Source organism: Poromitra crassiceps (assembly GCF_964638095.1).
Source record: "Poromitra crassiceps genome assembly, chromosome: 23".
NCBI lineage: Eukaryota > Metazoa > Chordata > Actinopteri > Beryciformes > Melamphaidae > Poromitra > Poromitra crassiceps.
Window position 1 is genome coordinate 13,945,799 of NC_139639.1, and position 25,078 is coordinate 13,970,876.

The window sequence follows — 25,078 nt, forward strand, 5'->3', positions numbered from 1 at the left end:
TGGGTCAACTGGTGAGATGTATTTAAAAACAGTAATGGAGTGAGTGCTGCCTGCCTTTGTGCAATCAATTAGTGTGAAAAGTTAATCGGACCCAACCCTGGGAATGTAACAGAAAACTCACCTTACAGTGAGTAAGGTGAGTTGCAAACACACTCACCAGGCAACAATGACCAGTGGTATGGACAGTAATGGAGTGAGGTAGGTGTGTGTGTGTGTGTGTGTGTGTGTGTGTGTGTGTGTGTGTGTGTGTGTGTGTGTGTGTGTGTGTGTGTGTGTGTGTGTGTGTGTGTGTGTGTGTGTGTGTGTGTGTGTGTGTGTGTGTGTGCGTGCGCGCGAGTGTGTGTGTGTGTGTGTGTGTGTGTGTGTGTGTGTGTGTGTGTGTGTGTGTGTGTGTGTGTGTGTGTGTGTGTGTTTGGGCGGCTTGTTGTAGAAGTGACTATAAACAATCAATGACAATCATGGACAATGTTGCATTTCTTAGCTAATCAAAATAGTTCTGTGGTTTTACTGAATTAACTAGACTGGCTCTGGAACATGTTTATAAATATGGAATAAGTAAGTAAGCTGTTAGTAGATCACTCCCACGTGCAACCCATGGCCGTAACTAGCTATGAGGACGGGGAGGTCCGGACCTCCCCTAATATTTCAGAGAAAGTTTTTTTTTTTTTTTTTTTTTATAAAACAATCTGCATGGAAAAGCATGAAAAACACGGGATCGCTTTTATTTTGAAACGAAAGGCAGGTCAGGCAGGAAGTCATCTGACACTGCGTCCGCGGTAACTTGATTCCGAGAGAGCAGCAGCATGGTGGTGAGTGATGACTGTCTGTCTGCCTGGCGAGATAATTGAAGGTGAGCGAGCTGCGAGACAGTGAGCGAGTGAACGACAGACAGTGAGTGACACTGACAGATTTTTTAGCAACAACCAAGAAAGTAAGTGTCTAGTCTGTCTCTTAAGTAATGTTACCTGTGTGACACGTTGGGATGCTACTGGCTAATCATGCATGATGCCAATTGCCAAGCTCCCGAAGTCAGGTATGCAGGTGGCTATATGCATGGTTTCAGTTTCATGACCCAATAAGTAACAAAAGAGGTGGTGTAAAGTTAAAAACAACATACTATATTTTATTTTATTTTTCAATCGTTCCTATCAGGAATAAATAAATGTCCCTCTGTATGTTTTTTTTTATTATCGATGATGACTTTGTGTGTTGTGTACGGCTTGGGTTGTGTACCTGTGTTTGTAGGTGTCATTTTGATATGAATTTGGCTAAAACAGTTTGTGTTTGTTAGTTACAATTATGTTGACAGGAGAGCTGAGCAGGTGGTGACATGAAAGAGAATATACTGAATAATGACATCACAACAGTATAATCCTAATGTTGATTTAAAATGATATATTACTCTAAATATGGCTAAAAAAGGGGGAAAAAAACCCTAGATTTTTTTTCGGCGGCGCCCTTGCGGGCGCCACCGAATCCGCCTCCCCTTGCTGGACCTCCCCTATTTCGGAACCCTGGTTACGGCCCTGGTGCAACCTAATACATTTATTTCAGAAATTAATTTATAATGTTGCTTATCTTTGCGTCTTAAAAGTTGGCAACCCTTGGAGGAACACAAACAGGTGATATGCCATAAAGCCTTGTATCAAAACTGTTTCTGGGAATGTAACAGGAAAACTCAACTCACCTTACAACTGTCAGTTGCAAACAGACAAAAATGACGACGACCAGTAGCAGCAGAGGCACACAAAGGCAGAGAGTGGAAGCTAAAAGTTTATACTGAAGACAAAGACAAAAAGTCAACAGTCCTTGAACACAAATAAAAAACATACAGACACAAGCTGCGCCAAAACAAAAAAGAATGAGATAGCAGAACTAGAGAAGCAAGACTTAAGGCTCAGGAGAGTGGCTGTGTCTTCTGGGAAGCAAAATCCAAGACCAAGCAGTGGAAGAGAGCAGAGGTGAGACACAGGCGCACCAAGTAGTCACCACAATGAGCCTCAATCACAAGACATACTGCTCCTCCTGCAGGGGTGTCAAACTCCTTTTAGTCCATGGGCCACATGCGACCCAATTGGGTGTCAAGTGGGCCAGACAATGAAAATCAATAATCAATAACTTATAAATGACAAAACCTCCAAATGTTCCCGTTTATCTTAGTGTAAAGAATTACAGGAACAAACCCTACAACACGTAGGCTACTGTAGGGTTATCTCAGATACCATCAAGCACATTATCGACTGTCTGTACTGTGTGCATTACAATCAGGGGTGTAGTGGAGGGTCAACGCAAGTAAACAATTGACCCACCCCGTTGAAATGAGGCAGATAGTTTACTCACCTATTCAGATCAACTGTATCAATCAATGAGAGTCAATCAATGGGTAAACTACTCACCTTGGATAGTTTACCCACCTGTGCAATTCTCTATAGTCAAGCAAAGGTAAAAAAAATAGCTGACCATTTAGTGATTAATACAGATAACATATAGGCTACTTCATATTTAACTTGCGCCTGAAACCTGGTACCTCTTAAGCTTCTGGCATACTCTTTGCGCCCAGCCAAGCGCATAGAGCGCGCGACGATTATGACGTCATCGCACGGGGCGTGTCAGGGGGCGAGGCCTGAGCGCAGCGCGGCGCGTCCACGGAGATTTTTCTATCAGCGCGTCGGGTTTTGCTGCCTGTGCCTGTGAGATCTCCGTGGTAGGCTATCAGCGGATATCTGCTGTGATTGAGTCCTCACCATCGTACAGTCGCCTTCAAAAGCATAATGTTCGATTATAACAAACTAGTTGTGTGGCTTAGCCTTCCCAAATGTTGAGGGTCGTTTTTTAGAATTTAATATATAGAATTGGGAACGTTACATTCAATTTCATTCAGACTGCCTTTCACTGATCGCCGCCATTTCTGGAGCACTCACTATGTTCTGTTTTGGCCTGCGCAGAGTGCGCACGCCCTCCGTGGAGCCCCGCCTCCAGCGCGTGCGCGAAGAGTATGCCAGAAGCTTTAGCCTTCACAAGTGCATCACATTGGATTGAAGGACTTCTCAGTGCAATTTTGACACTTTGCAAAGTCATCCTTTGGGCCGCATTGGACGCTTTGGGGGGCCGGATCTGGCCCCCGGGCCGCATGTTTGACACCCCTGTCCTAGAGGGTCTACCCATGACAATCACTTCTTACCATCAGGATATGTGGACCAAAAGAACACACTCACAGCAGAATTAAGCAAGATATTTGCTTATATTGTGTTGAACAAAATAAATCTCAGTCTTGATTTTTTTACAGATCTATTTGCAATTGATTTGAACAATATGTTCATAGGCGCCGAAACCGTGGGTGCCCCGGGGCCCGAGCACCCACGGGGAAATGGGGGGAGCGAGAGAGAGAGAATGTATATGCCTACTGCATGTGCCTGTGGCGGGGTCCTGTCAAAATGTCAGCGCAGTTGCCAAACGCGTTGGAAGCATTTGATGCTGCCGTTTTGAAGTCCACCTGTTGTTTTAAACTGCGAACATGCACTATAGAGGCACTAGACACGCTCTAGTTTGGACAGACGGGATTGCTTAATTTTCTCATCCTCCGCGCAGTGCTGCTTTTTCCCTCCACTCTGCAGGACAGACAGGTAGGACGATTACAGCCTCGACTGACAGGGGCTCAAAACTACTAACAACTTTTTATTCGTCCGTCATGTGCCTGCCTACATCTACAGTGACCTTTTCCCCAAAATACTGATGCTTCTGTGCTATTGCTAGCCTATAGCTACTTGGTATCTGATGCCTGCCAGTGCGCTATAGGAGCAGAAATTGACGTGCGTCAATTGAGGCGCGTAAATTAATGTTTTCTCTGCATTTGGGGCCTCGAGAAAGAGCATTGAGCAACGCTGCTGCTGATTGTGAGGTGTAGTGTATGTTGGTTAAACGTTTGATCTATGATCTCATGTCTCTGTGGCTGTGGCGGTCCTATATGGTGCCGAAATGAGTGTGTGTGCTTACAGTGCTTGGTGTGTGTGTGATGTCCTCGCTGCGTGCGTTTGACAAGTCATTGCAGCTTTATCGTGGTTGGGTCGCGGGGGGGTTGGGCTTGTGTTGACCTATGATCTGAATACTGACAGAGCTGAATAAATTACAGTGAAACTGCACATACATTAGAAGGCCAAGTAGGAATCTGTCAAGGCCAGAGAGCGTTCCATCTTCATCCCAGAATGATGCAATGACTTTGTGTGCCAAAAGAATCGAGCAAAGTAGTTCCACAGACAAGTGCTTTCCATGATCAAGCATCCAAACATACCGACCGTAGTTACAACGTACCCCCATCATACCCTGAGCTACAGTTACACCTTTTGTTGCTGGGGCTGTACATCTTTGTCGACAAATTGCTTTATTCGCATGATGGTCACATGCATGATTTATCTAATAAATAATGTGACAAATTATCCTAAATCTGATGTGTTCAGATATAAAATGGCAATCATCTGCTGGTGTCTCTCTCTCTCAACTGCATTCTTTTAACACTCAAATGCACCCTCTCCATTGGATGTTACAACATTTTCCATCTGAAACAATGAGACAATCTGAGCTTGATCTCTGGCAATGGCATTCAGCAAAGGAAGACATTGTCTTTTCAGCGCATTGAATGTCCTCTGTCGCTGAATGTTTTCCAGGGTAGTTATATAGTATTATTATTTAGATAGCACTTTCTTTACAAAGTTATACAAGTTCTGAACACCAAAAGATTAAAACAATGACATCATTCATTGTTGGGCAGATAACATGTAGATGGAGAGAAATGGTGAGGGGTGCCTCCTCCTACTTGTTGGTTTCATCCGGTTTCATCCCCGTAAACCTCATTGTGTTCAGGAAAGTCTTATCATGAATGGATAAGATGTGTTTGTCATCTTCAGGTGCCTGTAAACATTCCCTGGCCTGCATGGTCTCGCAGCTTTGGTTGATAGCTTTCATTCAGCTCTGGGAATGTTGGGAAGTGATGTTTTTGTGAACATGATTTGAGGTGTGAGATAACTCAGTATATGGAGCACACGGTCAAAGTTAGGCAATTTAATAGGTGCAAACAAAGACTGACGTTTCGACACACACAGGTGTCTTCTTCAGACAATGTGACTCTGAAGAAGACACCTGTGTGTGTCGAAACGTCAGTCTTTGTTTGCACCTATTAAATTGCCTAACTTTGACCGTGTGCTCCAGATCCTTTTGTTTCACTAGTTTAACTCAGTCCCCTTGTCTGAGAGGCACCGGTCTGGCATTATCAGCTGAAGCGCGTTTTTTCTCTCTTTGTTCTATAACTCAGTATTGTTAGTTTTGTGTACATTGACAGAGTGGCCTTGTAGGCTCCATTCAGGTGCATTTCCCTATATGACCTGTATTCCCTATCCTTGTGGACTTACAATGTCTTTTCCCAGTAGCAGGAGCCTGGCTGGCTCTGCATCTGGTTCTGTAACCTTCCTTCACAGAGGGTTGAAGTGAGGATTGTGTGTGTGTGTGTGTGTGTGTGTGTGTGTGTGTGTGTGTGTGTGTGTGTGTGTGTGTGTGTGTGTGTGTGTGTGTGTGTGTGTGTGTGTGTGTGTGTGTGTGTGTGTGTGTGTGTGTGTGTGTGTGTGTGTGTGTGTGTGTGTGTGTGTGTGTGTGTGATCTCAGTCAAGGACATGTTGACCTGCCCACTGTGTCTGCTATGTCACATTCAGTGAAGGTTGAGTGAGGAGTCTGACTATCTAAAGATTCCACACAGTTGTGGGCTTTTCTGCGATGAAGTTTGACTTGGAGCAACTTTAAATTGGATCAGCTGGTGTCTGCTTTTAACTGAAGTGTTTTGAAAGGATTGTACTGGGCCACCTCGGGGATCAGGTGGCACCTTATTTAGAACCCTTGCAATTTGCATACAGGAAGAGTGTAGGAGTTGACGATGCGCTGATTTTTATGTTGCATCGTATTTATAGTCACCTTGAATCATCTGCCAGCTCTGTTAGGGAAATGTTCTTTGATTTTTTCGAGTGCCTTTAACACTATTCAGCCACATATTTTAGCAAACAAACTGATTCAATATAAACTGCATAATTCAACCATCGCCTGGTGCATGAAATATCTTGTGCCTCGACCTCAGTTTGTTAGGCTGGATGATATCGTATCAGATATTATCTGGACAAAAACTGGAGCCCCTCAGGGAACAGTTTTAGCTCCTTTTTCTTTATTCTTTATACTGCGGACTGCAGACATAGTGATGCCATGTGTCATATGCAGAAATGTTCTGATGATACTGCTCTTATTGGTCTCATCAACAAAGGTGACGACCGGGCCTATAAAAAGGAGATTGATTCATTTGTTCTTTGGTGTGATGAGAATTTTTTACTGCTCAATGTTGAAAAGACCAAAGAGCTAGTTATTGATTTTGGGAGGAAGAAGGCGGAAGTCTCCCCTGTCATTATTAAAGGGCAGGAGGTAGAAATAGTTCAGTCCTACAAGTATCTCGGTGTCCACCTGGACAGTAAGCTGGACTGGAAGAAGAACACAGATTCTGTGTTCAAGAAGGCCCAGTCTCGACTTTTCCACTTGAGGAAGCTTAGATCGTTTGACATCAGCAGGTCACTTCTTTATATGTTTTCTACCAAGGTATCCTAGCTAGTGTCCTCTTTTATGCTGTGCTCTGCTGGGGGGGCAGCATCACGGTCATTGACAAAAATAGGATCAACAAAATGATTAAAAAGGCTGGCTCAGTGATTGGCCTTCCCCCTGATTCCTTGGAGATCACTATAGCCAAGAGAACAAGGACAAAACTGAACTCTATTCTTTCTTTTGAAGGCCATCCTTTGTATAATGTATTTGATGCCCTGCGTAGTTCGTTTAGTGACAGGCTTTTGATGCCTCGTTGCTCTACTGAGCGATTTAGAAGGTCCTTTGTTCCTGCTGCTGTAAAATTTTTGAGAGAGCTAGCAATGAACACTGCTAGCTCTGCATTGTGAGGCTCTCTTTTTGCTGTGTTATGTAACTCGTATTGTGCTGTATGTTACTGTTTCCTGTTTGTGTATCTGTACTCGCTCTGGTGGCAAACCATGTTTCCCCTCGGGGATTAAGAATAAACACCATACCATATACCATACCATATAAATTACACATGATCTTCCCTTCTGTCTCACCACTGTGTGACAGGTGTCAGAGGACACAATATCTCATGCCTTCTGGTTTTGTCCTTCACTAACGGGATCCTGGGCCAAAATATTTGACTGGTACTCTAAGGCCTACAAAGTAACCCTGCAGCTGGAGGGAGAACTCACCATCTTCGGCTGCTCAGAGATCTCTCTGAACTTCCCTACAGTTGTGCAGCTATCTCTGGGGGCAACTGTTGCTAAAAGACTAATTTTAAAGGAATGGAAGTCCTCCTCTTCACCTCTTCACCTTCTTTCCAGGTGTGGCTGATGGACATGATCTCTGTTATACAGATGGAGAGACCGCTTTTTGGCCTACTTTGACGAAGTTAAAGCAGGACTAAAGCCCAAAACACTTTTTTTCAGCTTTTAACCAATATATATGACTTTGGGGGTGGTGTGTGAAGAATTCTGGTCAAAATTTCCACATTTGAGACCAAACTGTTACCATTGTAGGCCTACCATTTATATCATTTTCAGCAGCATAAGTTCCCTCTATGGGTTGAACACTGCTTTTTTTGTGCCCTCAAATGAATGGGATATTTGGTACATCGTGACGTCACGGTGGGGTTAGCATGCGCCCCACTCATGTGAAAGAAAAAAAATCCCCCATTGATTGTAGTTCACGCGGCGCGAGCCCTTTAAGACCAGTGCATCCATGGGTAATGCCTACTGTGGCTAATATTAGCCGCTAGTTAGTTATGTTATATGGCAGTAAAATGCCACTGAATGACCAAATTGATATAACTTTTAACCATTTCGAGTAACACTGTTTCCATACGGATCACCAGCGTTAGTTTGTTGTTTATAACGTGGCTATATTCATAACGTTTTCTATCTCGGATGCGTTATTTCGAATCCCACATACAGTAGGTTACGCCAAAACCACCCCAATTGTGTTCTGGCGCAAAGCGTGTGGGTTTCAGGACGAAACAGTCTCGAGCCACTAACGTTATCTTTAGAGGACAATATTCCTGGAATGCAAGTTTAACTAAAGTTACATGTCCTCTGCATTCTACATCAAATTAAGATATTACGGGTTGTTTTATTTTGTATGTTACATACTTATTGGCCAAGATATGTTACTTTATGGGGGAGGAATTCTGCCAGCGAAAGAAGGGAGTATAGGCGGCCATCTTGCCTGCAGAGTTTTCAAATCAAGTAGAATACAGTTTTGCAAGAAATCTGGGGGGTTTAGTCCTGCTTTAAGAATGACTAGTGACTGAGGTTCGGGGTGATGGCCATTATATAGGCAGACAGAAGAAAACAGTCAACCAATAGGGACAGCGCAATTAGAATGAACCCCATGGCACAAATCAGTGCCTAATAGACACAGGCACTGCAGGTGCAAATAATAATATATTGACAAGCACATACATGCAAAGACAGTTCTCAGTTAAATCAATAAAGAGAACATATAAACACAGGTATATGATATACAATAAAGAAGAGAAGAAAGTGTAAAAAGACTAAAAATTTCTCTAAAGTGCAGACAGAAAAAATATAGTCTGGGATCAGAGTAGAAAAATAAAATAAAAAGTGACTAATGTAGTTGTGACACCCTGTGCACACATAAGCAAAAAATAATAATTCCATCTTCAATTTGTCAATTTCTAATTGGGCCGTCCTCTCATCGCTATACAGTCTGCCGCTCATCGCCTTGCAAAGCATGCTGGGATACCTGGCGACGTATCCAATACAAAATGAATGGACAGCAGGCGAAAAAGATCACATATGGGTGCACAGCGCATAAATATTTGAACGTCAGCCAAAATGCTGTATGCATACAGGATGCTAGCAGCACGTGGTGAATGAAGCTATATGAAGCGGTAGCTGAATAAAGCAAAAATTATGTTTTTAGGTGCAACAGTAATGCTCACATTGTATCAAACCTTGGTGGTAAAGAGAGAGCAAACAACACAAAACACAAAAATGATGAGTAATTTATTTATAGGTCTTTGTAATTCTATGCTGCGTTATTTCACATAATCTCTCTGTACAGCTCAGCAGCTGCCGAACGGGATATGTGATTGGTAATACCATTGTAAATCACTTTATGTATGCCGATGATTTGGTCATCCTGTCTCCGAGTAGTACTGGTTTCCAATAGTTGCTGAATATCTGTTCTGACTATGGAGGTCGTTTTGATGTGAAATATAATGCTAAAAAGAGTGTCACTATGATCTGCAGAACAAGAGGCGATAAGGAGCTTTCCTTTCCTTTTTTTTATCTGTCTGGGCAGGTGCTGGCAGTTTGCTGTCGAACTAAATATTTGGGTCAGATTATAACTGATCAAATGAGTGATGATGATGACATGTACAGACAGAGGCGTGTACTGTATGCTCAAGCTAACATGCTAAGGAAGAAGTTTTATTTTTGCTCAGATGATGTAAAGGTAAACCTGTTTAGAGCCTACTGTACTCCTCTTTTTACTGCCCCCCTGTGGGTCAAGTTTAAGCAGGCTAGCATTCAAAAGCTCCAGGTTGCTTATAATGACTGCCTGAGGATCCTTCTTAGGAAGCCAAGGTGTTGCAGTGCCAGTGAAATGTTTTGTGGAGCAGGAGTTAACACCATTCATGCCCTGCTGAGAAACCTGATGTATAAGTTTATCTGTCGTCTGAATGTGTCTCAGAATATGATAATTATGTTGCTGTCTCAGCCTAATCTCAGTGACACTAGATACCTGTCTTCCATTTGGAAACATTGGTACAGTGTCTTATTGTAGTATTGTTGAGTTGCTAGTGTTCTTATTGTGTTGTTTACCTTGTTTTATATGTATTGTGTGTTTTTTATTGGACCTTGTGTCTGTCAATAAAGTGATGATGATGATGATGATGATGATGATGATGATGATGATAATGTGGCATCTCAGTGTTGATGTATTCATTCAAGCACTGCATCACACCTGGCTTTACACTCATGTTTAAAGCACACAGCTGTGTGGATGGCAGATGTTTTCAGGACTGAGGGTGCTCTTTGATGATGCACGGACCAGGTCTTCTGCTGGAGTGCAGAACTCACTCTCTGTGAGGAAACAGGAATCCCTGTTATGACCTGGATTCATATCATACTGTGTGTAATATAATGGCCGCCATTCAGTTTGAACAATAAGAATAATTACAAATTCCCCACCTTTTGACAATTCAACAATTTGGTCATTCTGTTCCAGAGCACTCGTGGTTTTCTCCGGCTTCTCAGCCTCAGAGGCCCTCAGAGTACCAAATTGTTCAATCCCCAACATCAACCACCAATGCACCAACATTTCACTTACTCAGTGTTGATGTCCCTCAGAACTGGAATAGGGTCTTCAGCTGTGGTCAAAATACACAGCTCTGTAACAGAATGGGGTGTTTCGGGGTCAAGAGTCCTCTTTGGTGATGCATTGAGCAGGTTTCCTGTTGGAGTGCATAACGTTTTCAGTCTCTGTAAGAAGGGAGGAAAACATAATCCAGTTAACATTAACCATTGAAAACACTCTCATACTACTTTCACTGTAACAGGTGGGTTAGAAGTAGAGCAGACTATACAGTGTAAAGTAGAAGACAATAGGACCAACCTGAACTGAAACACTTGTGCCAATTTGATCACTACAGCAGTGTAACAGTAAATAATACAATTTCAGTGGATGTTACAAGTCTTGGATAATATGACTAATGAGTTTAATAAATTGGGCATCCTTATAATATGTAAGTGGGGTCTGCAATTTTGGTCCGTTTTTTTTTGGGTGGTCACGTGACTGACCACTCACTAAGTGGTCGGGGCCATGGTCAGTGCGTCTGTACACTGACCATGCATTAGGACCAGAGGGAACACTGACCGACCACACCAACTGGTCCGGTACATTAGCTTTAGAACCCCTAGTGGTAGAGACCAGTGGTCCGTGGTACAGTGACGGACCACACCAACTGGTCCAGACTATTCGCTTTAGCACCCCCTAGTGGTACAGACCAATGGTCTGTACAGACCACTGAAATGGCTACAACCCCATCTCAAAATAAATGGCGGATGAAATCTCTTGGTTCGTATGCTGAATGCGGAAGAGGGTGTGACTTTGGCACTCTATGGGCTACCATACTGTAGATGCAGCTAATGTGTGTGATTTGCATAATACATAGAGTACCTGTCTTAGTGTTCCTGAGGTTACAGTGACACTGTAGAGAAACCACAGAGGAACCAGGAGAGCTGAAGAGAGAGAAAGACATATCCCAATGGTGGAGGCCCACCAGGGATATTGATAGGTGTTGTTGTATTTCAGAGGGGTGAACTTGACCAGAGAAAAAAGTAATGTGCCCTGTCAAAAAATAAGAGGCAGAAGAGGCAGAGAACGTAAATTGAACAGCATATTTCTGACTTCATATTGGTATAAAAATAAAACGTGTAAAGAAAAATGAATGTAATTATGGGTCTGTATGTATGCGTACATTCACATTTACATGAATGTACACATTAATGTATCCAGACTCACATGCATATATACAGACCCATTTCACATTTGTTTTTTCTTTGAATAGTTTTGGCATCCAGTAGTTTGATCAAGCTGAATAGACCTTCAGAGGCTAACAGAAACAATAACACACAATACATTAACTTACTGTGCAGACAGATGGTGTGATGTACTTCCAACAACATTTCATATAAGGCCACGGGCGGTAACCAATCATGTCCATTATTTTATCATAATAACGATCAGCACCTTGGAGACAGAGAATTATATTAGCCAGATCAGCCTCCTGTCCTGTGTATTCAATAATCTACATTTACTGTAAATGTAAGGAAAGTGATTTTATATTATATCATACTGAGACACCGTGTGAAATTTCTATTTAAATGTTTCCTGTCAATGTATGTTTAACGAACAATAATGAAGTAACTCTTTGGGCACCATTGTCATTCAGAAAACTATCATAGCTTTAAAATGCTTTATTTAATTGCAAACACATGACATTACATATATTAGTAACAATTTGACACAAGGTCCATAAACATGTATTATGGCATATCCACCCTTTCCAACTAATGCACCGTGCATCACCACAACTGGACTTTGTTTTGATTGGAGTATACTGTATTTTTAAATGCTAATTAATGAATGCAAATTTTCTTTGAATAATAACATTCTGTAACTCACCATATATCCATCCAACACAAATAGACTCCAAAATGGCAAAAAACATGATTGGCATTCCACTGCAAGCGTAGTAGTCAAACAGCTGAAATATATACAGTCCACCCTATAGTCCATTAGAGGAAAAGAGAGGGAGAGACAGAAAAAGAGACAGGTCCTTTGAGATAATACATCTCAGCTGTAGATGTATATTTATCTTATGTGGAGATCCAAAAATCACTTGCCATTCCACAGCAGGCAAAGCTGTAGCAAAACATGACAAAGAGAGATCGACAGACATACAGACATGATACAGACAGACAACAGAAACTACAGACAAAGGGATATGACTACAAATAGAGGTAATTCCAAACCGTTTTAACTACACAGATAAACAAATGGACTCCCACCTCAGTGACCATCAACAGGCCGACAAGGAAGCATATAACACTGATGAGCAGCAGAAGTAGTTTACGTCGATGACCAGTGAGAAAGAAGGATGGATACATGTCTGCTATGGATGTGACCAGGCCTTCCAGATACACAAACTGTGGGTATAAAAAACAATTAGTGCTTTTACTTTTCAAATAAAAAAAATAGCTGAAGAGCTTCAATGGGAATGTTGCTTGGGTTTATATCCTTTGTACATTTATTTTCCACAATTTAATGGTAACTTCAATTACCTCACTGTCAAGTCCAAGCAAAATAATCATAATGAAGAAGCATGTAGCCCAGAGTTGGGGAACAGGCATCATGGCTACTGCCCGAGGGTAGGCAATGAATGCCAGACCAGGGCCTGTAAGTGGTCCATAACAGATGCCAAAATATGTTAAGTCATTATAGGTGATAGTGTACAGTACATTGTATACTAATGCCATGAAATCAGTAGAGCAAGAGTAACAACATAACACCTGCTGGGATTTGCCCAGAGATGGTGTAGTACAGGGATATTCAACTTGCTTTGCCAGGGGGCCACTTTCGTGAAATGATAGAAGTTAATAAACAAACAACATACATTTTTCTGTAGCGGATTGTAGGTTTTTGGAGTGTCAGCCAAAGTTTAATCTGACAATGTTGTGCACACCGGATAGTTAGTTAGGTTAAGTTAGTTAGGTAAAGTACATACATAAGTGCCTGGGTAGCGAGCAGACGGCGGTATTTGACAATTTAGCAGCTAAATCATAAATTATTGAAAGATATTTCATATTCCAGACTGAAATGCTATAACAGAAGTGGAGTATTGGCCAGAATGACATCAACATTTGGACACTTATTCAGCGGGTATCTTGCATGTTGCGTTCAGGTGCATTGTAAAAAAAATGTAATTCCATCGCGGGCCGCAAGTTGAGTATCACTCACTGGTGTAGTATTTAAACTAAGAATGAGTTCATTGACAATCTCCACAGACAATATTGGCTCCCGAGTCAGCTATCACCTGAACCAGCAAGCTCGTGCAGTGCTCTAACATGCGCTAACAAGCAGTCCAAACGGTGCAGCGCACCCGCCAAGCTTGAAGTGGATCGGACGAATGGTTCTCGAGATGAATCATTTTTTGTGTTGCCAGTAGGTGGTGCTATGACTATGCACATGTATTGAAAGTTGATCAATCAATTTAGGGAAAATTAAGGCCCTTAAAAAGTTTTAAAAAGTCTTAATTGCCATTTGATGAGGTATTACATTTTGTAGCTGTTGTGCTGATTGTGTTAAATGGGCATATGATATCTTCTCATATCGATCGCAGACCCCTGAATTGAATCTAAATCGTATCGTGTCAGAATTTGTGATATCAGCAAATATCGTTTGTCCAAAGAATGTATATAATATTGTATTGTGATGAAACTTGTGATTGACATCCCTATCGCTGATGTGACAAAAGTGGCATTGTGGTCTTAAAATATATTGAAAAGGTCTTAAAAGGTATTGAATTTAACTTCAGGATTCCTGCATAGACCCTGAAAATATGACGGTGTCCGCAACATAAACATTCTCCAAGTACGCAACACCAAAGATAAGCGTTAAGACTTATGGACCAAATATTGCATTATGCAGATTCCCAACCTGATTCAGCCACTTCTGAGATGTCTACACCCAACTCATACGCCATGAAGCCAAGGACAGAGAAGACGGCAAAACCAGCCACAAAGCTGGTTAAACTATTCAACAGGCAGAGGAGAAATGCGTCTCTGTAATTGAAAAAAGATGAATACTAAGTCATGTGAACAACAGAAAGATAAATAGAGACAGACAAATGTTTATTTTCCTCACTTGTAGCAGTTGTTGTTGTATTTGTTGTAGCTTCCCACAGATGGCAAACAACCTACACATATACAATAGGAGAATAATACCTGGCTCCCCGCATCCATCCATACCTGAAAACAAACAATGAAAATTGTTATTGTTTCTGCATGACATGCAGGCCTATGATTACTCTGGTGTGGAGGTAGATGCTGTCCAGTCCCACAGCACATAGCTAGGTGCGCTGTTGCTGTAGTTGAAGTTGAAGTTATTACAGCGTAGAGGCTACAACAAAAAGACTGATATCTATAACCGAACACAAGAAACCAGCAATAAGACTCAAAGAAACAAGTGAGTAGTAAACATGTTGTCCCCCACCAAATGGTCCACCACCAGTGATGTAGATCCACCCTTGAGTCAGTCCCATTCATTGTCAATGCCGCCCCCTAGTGGCACAATGTCAACACTACAGTGTAAAATGAAAAAGGGGAAAAGCAAGCACACTCACGAAAAACAGTTGGTGGGTGCACGGCTCAAAATGGTCTATGAAGGAGAAGAAAAGCCAGCACTCTCAAAAATGTCCTTTTGTTAATTTAATTGAAGCAGATGGCAGGTACAAACGTTTCGACAGAAGTCTTCCTCAGTGTACGCTACAGTGTGACTAATGGACAGATAGCCTGGTAAACCAGGTCACGTGTCTGTCTGGCCTCCAGCTTCCACCTGTTTGCAGGTTTGCATGTTAGGGTGATCTTCTGATTTCGGGCACTTTCATGTCCCTGCAATATATCTTTAAGAAAATCACTTTTTTTCCTGCTATTTATGTTGTCATTGCTTAATGCTTAGTATGCTTTGTTACTCCACTATACTACCCCTCCTTGCAATAATTTATTTTCATCTCACTTGTATACTGTTTTATGTTGGCATTTCACCATTTTCACCTTGTCCCCAACAAAGAGTTTTGATGTTTGTTCTTGTAATTCTCCAGAAAAAGAAAATTAATCATATAATATTTAGCATGTACTGTATTTTTTATGCCTCCGCCGGCGATAGCCAGGCCCGAGGCATTATGGATCCGGGTTGTCCATCCGTACGTCCGTCCGTCCGTACGTCCGTCCGTCTGTACGTCCGTCCGATGTTCGTTAACGCATTATCTCAGGAACGCCTTGATGGAATTTAATCAAATTTGCCTTAAACATCCATGAGCATGAGCTGATTAGATTTTGGTGGTCAAAGGTCAAGGTCACTGTGACCTCTCGAACGCCATTTTCATGCTTGTTAATGCGATATCTCAGGAATACCTTGGCGGAATTTCATCAAATTTGCCTTAAACATCCACTTGGACTCAAGCATGAGCTGATTAGATTTTGGTGGTCAAAGGTCAAGGTCACTGTGACCTCTCAAACGCCATTTTCAAGCTTGTTAAAATGATATCTCAGGAATGCCTTGACGGAGTTTCATCAAATTTTCCTCAAACATCGACTTGGACTCAAGGATGAACTGATTAGATTTTGATGGTTCAAGGTCACTGTGACCTCACACACCCAATTTCCAAGCTCTGTAACGCAACATCTCAGGAGTGCCTTGGCGGAATTTCTTCCAATTTGCCTCAAATGGCGATTTGGACTTAAGAATGAACTAATGGCGGAGGCATAAATCTGCGGTGCGGTCGTTCTAGTATTCTTCAATATTTTATTTTCAGTTTTTATAGAACAACAAACAAACAAGACAAACAGGTTCAGATGCAGGAAATTAGCATTTTACTATAACTATAAATGGATAACTTTTTCTTTCTTCGACAAGGCTCAAAAGTGCATGTTCCAAAATACATTATAAACACAGACACACACACACACACACACACACACACACACACACACACACACACACAGACACACACACACACACACACACACACACACACACACACACACACACACACACACACACACACACACACACACACACACACACACACACACACACACAATAAAAAACACAACTGACAAGAGCAGTGATAACAAGGTCAAAGTGCAGTGTCCATTTCCCTTTTTTTTTAGTTCAGTGTTGTAAGAACAGGTCAAGGTGCAGTCATGGCCGTAACTAGCTATGAGGACGGGGAGGTCCGGACCTCCCCTAATATTTCAGAGAGGAGAAAAAAAAAGCTTTTTTTTTTTTTTTTTTTTTTTTTTTATAAAACAATCTGCATGGAAAAGCATGAAAAACACGGGATCGCTTTTATTTTGAAACGAAAGGCAGGTCAGGCAGGAAGTCATCTGACGCTGCGTCCGCGGTAACTTGATTCCGAGAGAGCAGCAGCATGGTGGTGAGTGATGACTGTCTGTCTGCCTGGCGAGATAATTGAAGGTGAGCGAGCTGCGAGACAGTGAGCGAGTGAACGACAGACAGTGAGTGACACTGACAGATTTTTTAGCAACAACCAAGAAAGTAAGTGTCTAGTCTGTCTCTTAAGTAATGTTACCTGTGTGACACGTTGGGATGCTACTGGCTAATCATGCATGATGCCAATTGCCAAGCTCCCGAAGTCAGGTATGCAGGTGGCTATATGCATGGTTTCAGTTTCATGACCCAATAAGTAACAAAAAGAGGTGGTGTAAAGTTAAAAACAACATAATACATTTTATTTTATTTTTCAATCGTTCCTATCAGGAATAAATAAATGTCCCTCTGTATGTTTTTTTTATTATCGATGATGACTTTGTGTGTTGTGTACGGCTTGGGTTGTGTACCTGTGTTTGTAGGTGTCATTTTGATATGAATTTGGCTAAAACAGTTTGTGTTTGTTAGTTACAATTATGTTGACAGGAGAGCTGAGCAGCTGGTGACATGAAAGAGAATATACTGAATGACATCACAACAGTATAATCCTAATGTTGATTTAAAATGATATATTACTCTAAATATGGCTAAAAAAGGGGGGGAAAACCCTCAAACATTTTTCGGCGGCGCCCGCTATTTCGGAACCCTAGTTACGGCCCTGGGTGCAGTAGCTAAAATGTGGTGCCTACTTTAAAATGTTCAGGGCAGTGATTGCAGACGGGATAAAGGATTTTTTGTAAATGTTTTTCTGGGCCTGTGGGACTTTGTAACGCCAACCTGATGGGGGAGTAACTGAAAGGATCAGTGAAGGAGATGAGAGGGGTCCTGTGTGATCTGGGTGGCTTTCCTGATTACTGACTGGTTGTGCAATTCAGACAGGGGAGTTTGAGGTGAAGCAATTATTTTGCTTGCCTGACCGGTTATGCGGGAGAGTTTGGTTTTGTGTTTGATGGTGAGGGCGTTGTACCAGGATGAGTTGTTAAAGGTAAGTATGGATTCAATGAGTGATCTGTAAACCAGGGTTAAAATGTCCTTGATGACGTTAAAAACCCTGAGCTTCCTCAGCAGGTGGATGCGCTGCTGGGCCTTCTTGTAGACAGAGGCAGTGTGCTGGGAGAAGGACAAGGAGCTGTGTCTATCTCAGTCCCCACGTATTTAAAAGATTGAACCTGTTCAACCAGCTGGCCTTTGATACTGAGGGGTTGGAAGAGAGATGGTTGATGAGAGTCCGTTCACTCCGCTCTCAAAGCACAGCTCCTTGGTCTGGAGGGTGTAACAGTTCACAAAATCCATGGTTCCGTTCAATACCAGTGGTGTCACGGTTCGGTATGTTTTTGATACGGCAAAAATGGGTGGTACTTATAGCGAGAATTATGCAGGCCACACTGATTGGTCTGATTAATGTGATTGATTAACATGAATCAGACCAATCAGATTCCCTCACTCACTCCCTTTATACACGAGTTAGCCTCACCTGAAAATCTGCAAGTCGGCCTGGATCAGGGAAGAGGTAAAATCTGATGCCATCTATGGCTCCTGGTAATGTCAGACCACGGATCAGCAATACTATGATCATCATGTAGGGAAAAGTAGCTGTAAAATAGACAACCTGAAAGAGGACCACAAATATAGCATCATTATATTAGGGAAGTCAAATTTGACTTCAAGTCAGGCATAGTGTCACAGGTCGATATGATTGTCAGATACCCCCTGTTTAATTTGTCAAGTGATTTATGACTTTGCTCAAGATTATCAGACAGGAAGTGGGAGTGGCTTAGAGGTAGTTTATATGACGTGGCATTTCCGCTGCCATTCCCTCTCCCCAGACCTAGATGAAGCAAGCCACGGATTCTCTGTCACTGCTGTCTCTAGAGTCTTTAATTTGTTTTCACGTATGGGTGTGAGTGTGTGTGTGTGATACTTATTTTCTACTAGCGTCTTAATTAATGAGCGGAGGCTGGTTGTAGCTAGTCTCCACACCCAGGCTTGAGCTGTCCATTGACGCTATCTGCACCGCCCCGGCCTGTCCCAGGTAAGCTAACTCCCGTTTGTTGACTTCTTGTAGGATAACTCTTGTGCAAAGTCGTTCTGTTGATGTTGTAGCGGGTCTGGTTTGTCTAGAGGCGAGCTTGATTCTATTTTGAGAACCCATCCCGTTACACATAGATTATCACTGAAATGCAAAAATGAGAAATATTTGAACATAAAATACCTTCTGCATTTTTAACAGTTAAGCGTAATGAATATATATCTCAGAAATTGTGTGTATAAAATAAATAAATAAATATATATATATATACACACACACACACATATGTATATGTATATGTATATATGCGCGTAGCACGCAAGATTTCTAATATATATTTACTATACATATGTCAGATCTCACCTTCCCTGAAGACTTGACTCCTTTCCAGATACAGAAGTAACAGATGATCCAGCTCAGTAGAAGACACCCAGCAAGGTCCCAGCGGATACTACCCATCTCCTCGATTCCTCCAGACAAACCCAAGATTCTCCTCCTGAAGACAGAAATGTAAGTTTAGGATTATTTTCCTTTCTCACTTGTAAAACTATTTCTTCATTAATAGAGATCTTGTGAATACGTACTGCCAGAATTCTTTAGCTGAAGACGTTGCGTTCCCCAACATGTGGCCATTTGATGAATGATTGTGACCATAATCAGAGCAGTCCTCTAGTAGTGGGAGAGTAAGAATAACAAGTAAGCATGGCATTTTCCTATCATGTTGGTGAACAATTCATGCCAGATCTGTGACTAAAAGCTGCAGAATGCATGTATGCCTTCCAACAACTCATGGAATGCTTTTGTTGAAGCCGTGCGTGGGGGCCATGGACGTCTCCATGATACAGTAGCTAGGTGGTGACTCTTTTTCTTTTTTCTTTTTTTCTTCTCTTTTTGCTGAAGGGCATAATGTAGTATTGTGGGCTAATTTCTTTGTGGGTTTGTGGGTGGGCAGGTCCTGCAGGGAGGGTTACACTGTATTATGTTTTGATTGTATTTGTATGTATATGTATATGTATAGGTTTTATTTTTTGTAGATATCTGTGGTCTCTTGTGTTTTTGTTTTGTTTAAAAATAAATGAATAATAAAAAAAACTATAAAAAAAATTGCTGTGCCCCAGATGCAGATATTTATCTATGGCTAGCTACTGCGAGACTAAGCATCACTGATTGACCGACCGACCGACCATCCGACCAGCCTGCCTGCTTGCCTGCCTACCTAGTATACCTACCTACCTACCTATCTACCTGAATTTGGCTTGTGCATGCCCTCGGCTGCGCTGTGGGAAAAAGGCCATAAGACAGATTCAAATCCGTGACCTTTTACCAAATCTTCCCATAAGCAACTTTGCATCTCAAAATGTTTAATGTACGCTTTAAGTTCTTGTGAAAATGGACAGAAATTACTTTTTGAAGTAAAGGAACAGGAAGTTCATATTCAATATGGATTTCAAAATGCAGCTTCCCAAATGTTATGACAGAGTCTACTGTTTACCTGTGTTCCAGCTGTTGTTGCAGTTGGCCCAGGGAAGTTCAGTGTTGAAAGAGGAGAACAGGTAGAGGAAGGCCCAAGCCAGTATAACAATATAATACATCACAGCGTAGAATAGAGTCACGTGACTGGCGTAGCCTAAACCTATTGACAAAAATGTGTCATTATATGCAATACAAAATGCTAAATTTTCAACATAATGTAATGTACTTCAACATATACCAATATTACATAAACTGTATTCTATGTATTGAAGGTTCAGTTGAGCTAGCAGTACCTTCAAATAAAGGGCACATTTTCCTCCAACATGTGATTCCACCCTGACTGGTTAACTGTCCCAAAGATATCTCCAAAAAGAAGAGGGGGATTCCACAGGTAAAGAGGAACAGAACATAAGGAACCAGGAAAACTCCTTATGGGAAGAATTTTGTGGGATTGTAGAGAGACAAGGACACAGAGACATAGAGAGAAATTTAATCACAATTCACTGCACTTCTAATATGATGGATATTACATCAATAACAATCAAATTTGTGACCGTTTCATGATATAATTCATGCAATGTGTTCCATCTTCCACCTGAGTAGCTGCTGTACCAATAGACTTTTATGCCTTAAGATCATGCACCATCATCTCATCTCATCATCTCACCTCCTCCATTCTTGAAGCACAGATAGGGAAATCTCCAAACATTGCCAAGACCAATGATTTGTCCGACTATTGCTAAAATGAATTCAGTTTTGTTGGCCCACTGGCCTCTCTCATGAAGCTCTGATGATGGATGATCTTTCATCAACTTCATCTCTGGCTTGCTTGCTGGCTCCATTGGGTCAACTGTTGAGATGTATTTAAAACGGTAAAATTAAATTAATTAAAAATAAGGTTCTCACTAAAAAGTGCTGTTGGAAAATGTACTGATAGATGGGAACCCTTTCTTTCTATGTAAATAGCCTTCAGAGGCCTCCAGCTGGGATCGGTGGGGGGCTAGTTACATGCAGGATAATAAAGTGCTCCATTAAATGTTAAATGGCTGTTAGATGCCATACAACACATGTTTTCAACCTGCTCACAGTGTACCCCTTGTTCTTAACTGTTGTAAGTGTATATGTGTGTGTATGTATACAAAATAATGTTTGAGTGAGAATAAAACTTGTTGCTGTCAAAGTTGGGGGGGGGGGGGGGGATCCAACTACACTGAGTTTGCTCGTGTTGCAGGTTTAATTGATCTGTGATTATGTCTGATGCCTCTTTTATTGACTTTCGACACACATCTATTCCACTTACCCCTTAGATTGACATTGTAATGTAATTGATGGTATGATTCTGACTTTGCAAATAAAGTTTAAAATGTTTTACAAAAAAAAAGGGTAAAACAGAGCATTTGATATACTGTAGCCTACATTTACTTCTTCCCTGTTCAAAAAAAGCATAGACACTCTCCATCACTCCTCTGTGTATGAAATCTAACAGCAAAAACACCAGCTTGTTGTAGAAGTGACTATAAACAATCAATGAAAAAACTTGGACAATGTTGCATTTCTTAGCTAATCAAAATAGTTCTGTGGATTTACTGTATTAACTAGACTGGCTCTGGAACATGTTTATAAATATGGAATAAGTAGGTAAGCTCTAGTAGACCACTCCCACCTGCAACCTAATCAATGTATTTCAGAAATTAATTTAATGTCCCTTATCTTTGCTTATTAAAAGTTGGCAACGCTTGGAGGAACACAAACAGGTGATATGCCATAAAGCCTTGTATCAAAACTGTTTCTGGGAATGTAACAGGAAAACGCAACTCACCTTACAACTGTCAGTTGCAAACAGACAACAATGACGACGACCAGTAGCAGCAGAGGCACACAAAGGCAGAGAGTGGAAGCTAAAAGTTTACACTGAAGACAAAGCGTGCAAAAAGAATAAATATATAAATAAAGAAAAAAGAGAAGTTTTTTCCATGATCAAGCAAACATGGTAAATCTACATTTGTTAATATATGTCTGATGCACTGAACTGCCACTGGTGTGTGGATATGTCTGCTGGTGCTGTAGTCATTACTAGCTATCTGTGTTCTTCTAGATTATAATCTATAAACAATCATTTTCTAAGCAATAGTTATCTTTGTAGACAAGTTAGGCTACAGTTTAACTTAAGTCACAGGAGAAAGGCCAGCACCCTTTCTGCTGTGACTTGATATTGTAGCCTATGTGCCCTGCACCAAAGTTGTTTATATTTTTGGGAGTGTGCTCGATGTTCTTTTTCCCTTACAGTTTAACTTAATTCAATCATTCTTCGGGCTATATGTAGAGTAGTCTCTAGCCTTCATATCATGGGCAGTTAAGAATCCACATTTTCTATTATGTACGCCAGGTACATTTGAGCTTGTAGCCACATGGGGGCAGTGCAGCGCTTTACATCACATGCTTTTTTAAGACAGGCAGAACGGTCTTCACGACAGTAGTGGCGCTTTACGGTCCAGTTGAGCAAGGCTAAAAAGCAAGCAAGTCAAGTCCTCCTGTCTCACACATGGGTCTCACATTATTTATTCCTCTCAGTTTGGTAAAGTAATAATTTAGGTTCATTAACTCAGTTTTGCTACTAGAAACATGTTACTTGACATATGAGTGATCAGGAAATTAACTCTGGTAAGTTAGGTGGTCTGGTACTGTACTGGTCTGGTAGGTTGGTGTAGTTAGTTCAATTGTTTGGTTTCTCTGTTTACCGTGACTGCTACAGTATGGGATGGTGCTATGACATTGGGCTTTTGACAGTGAAGTCACGTCAGGCAGTTTATCAGTAAAGAGTGTTATGTTGCATGGCTCCCTGAACATTTCGGTTTCAGTGATAACATAGACCCTTTTCACGGGGGCAATTTTGTGTCGAAAAGGCAGGGTAAACAGGTGCAAGCAAAACACTAATGAGGGTTTCCAACTTCCATGATTGCAATTTGGAAACCCTCATTAGTGTGTTGCTTGCATCTGTGTTTACCCTGCCTTTTAGGCACAAAATAAGCAGTAAGCTCAAAATGAATGACCATTATGCCCAATCGCACATAAAATGGCATTCAGTACCTTTGGCCTCATCCAATGTGGGACAAAAATATAAACAACAAACTGACAGAGCCCACTTAAACTCTCTTTTATATGTGATGATGATGGAAAATTCAACGGTTGGGGTCAAGTCTTATCAGTTATATAAAACATGTAATCTGCAGGCTTACAAAGAGTACATGATTTTTTTTTTATATATATAAATTGTAGCAGTATTTGATTTAATTCCCCTTAAAAGGACTACTGTAAAGTAAAAATGCTACTCAGCTCGTTCGACTACACCAAGTTCAAAATGTATTAACTCTTGTTCTATTCTTGCATCTCTATACTTTTATCAGTGGTCAGTTAAACACTACCCTGATTACTCTACAATGAAGGTAGGCCATATAATTAGTACGTTGACTAAAACTTTATTTGAGAGAGAAAATACATCATTGATACATCATACATACATTTTCCATTGTCTTTGACATTGAATGGATGCAAATGTGTGGGATGCACTTTGAGGCCCTCTGCCTCAGTTTGTTCCTCTGCTGTAGATCAGGATATACATCTGCTGTGAGATATTTTACAATATTAGAAAAGAAGAATAAGGATAATGGAGTTTAATTGTAATCCACCGTAGAGGCATACCGTATATTGATAATTTCCAGATCTATACAGATGCATCAAAGAGTTTAGGTAATAAAGTTGGCCTACCTTCCTTTCTAAAATGGCATCAGTTAACAACACTGACTATGTGAGTGTGGTGCCCATAATAATAACCACAGTTTCTAGAGGCTCTCTAGCTCTATCCAGTGGAAAAACAGACGCATTACAAGAGCCAGAGGGCCAGCACACTATCTCATGCCTTCTGGTTCTGCCCGTCACTAACGGGATCCTGAGCCAAAATATTTGACTGGTACTCTATAAAGTAACCCTGCAGCCGGAGGCAGAACTCACCATCTTCGGCTGCTCAGAGTCCTCTCTGAACTTCCCTACAGCCGTGCAGCAATCTCTGACAATGGGGACAACTGTTGCTAAAAGACTAATTTTAAAGGAATGGAAGTCCACCTCTTCACCTTCTTTCCAGGTGTGGCTGATGGACATGATCTCTGTTATACAGATGGAGAGACTGAGGTTTCTGAGAGCCAACTCGCTTAGAAGGTTCTCAAATATCTGGGACCCCTTTTTGACCTACTTTGATGAAGTTAAGAATGACTAGTGACTGAGGTTAGGGGTGATGGACGGCTTGCCCAGATGGTTTTCCATCGACCCCTTGTGTAGGATCCCATGCACAATATCTTGCACAATACAAGCACATAAGGACCTTATGCTGCTGGTAGCACCACATTACAATGCTAAATGTCAAAGATGTATGTATTTCTTTTATTTTCCTGTCTCTGAGCTTGTTTGTTGTCTTGTCTTGTTTGTTTATTGCTCTGTAAACATAAAATAAAATATTGGGGGGGAAAGAAGATTCTGAACCCTCAATAATATTAAAGTATTTCTGTGGCACCTTGCAAAACCCTTAACTGCACCTTTAGTAGTTTACATCAGGCAATAAAATAATATTACATTTAGAGGGAATTACATAATGTGAAAATGGCAACACTTTCATAATTCAGTCATGAGCAAGCCTTTTCTCAATTAGTTTTGACAGCAGCCACCAGGAGGCAGCATAACAGCTCTCTCTCCATT

The 25,078-nt window shown here is 41.3% G+C and overlaps 1 protein-coding gene across 1 annotated transcript; it reads right to left on the reverse strand.

The window, feature by feature from the left end:
- Window positions 1-10,421: 10,421 nt before the first annotated feature.
- On the reverse strand, window positions 10,422-21,174 carry LOC310796751 (sodium- and chloride-dependent GABA transporter 2-like; the record flags this gene model as incomplete). Its single annotated transcript, XM_083658988.1, has 14 exons — window positions 10,422-10,577; window positions 11,275-11,445; window positions 11,747-11,847; window positions 12,283-12,385; window positions 12,669-12,806; window positions 12,942-13,054; window positions 14,317-14,441; window positions 14,524-14,627; window positions 18,305-18,439; window positions 19,223-19,355; window positions 19,444-19,528; window positions 20,352-20,492; window positions 20,626-20,760; window positions 21,000-21,174. The coding sequence occupies 14 exons, from the start codon at window positions 21,172-21,174 to the stop codon at window positions 10,422-10,424; spliced, it is 1,815 nt and encodes a 604-aa protein (XP_083515114.1).
- Between the last annotated feature and the right edge of the window lie 3,904 nt (window positions 21,175-25,078).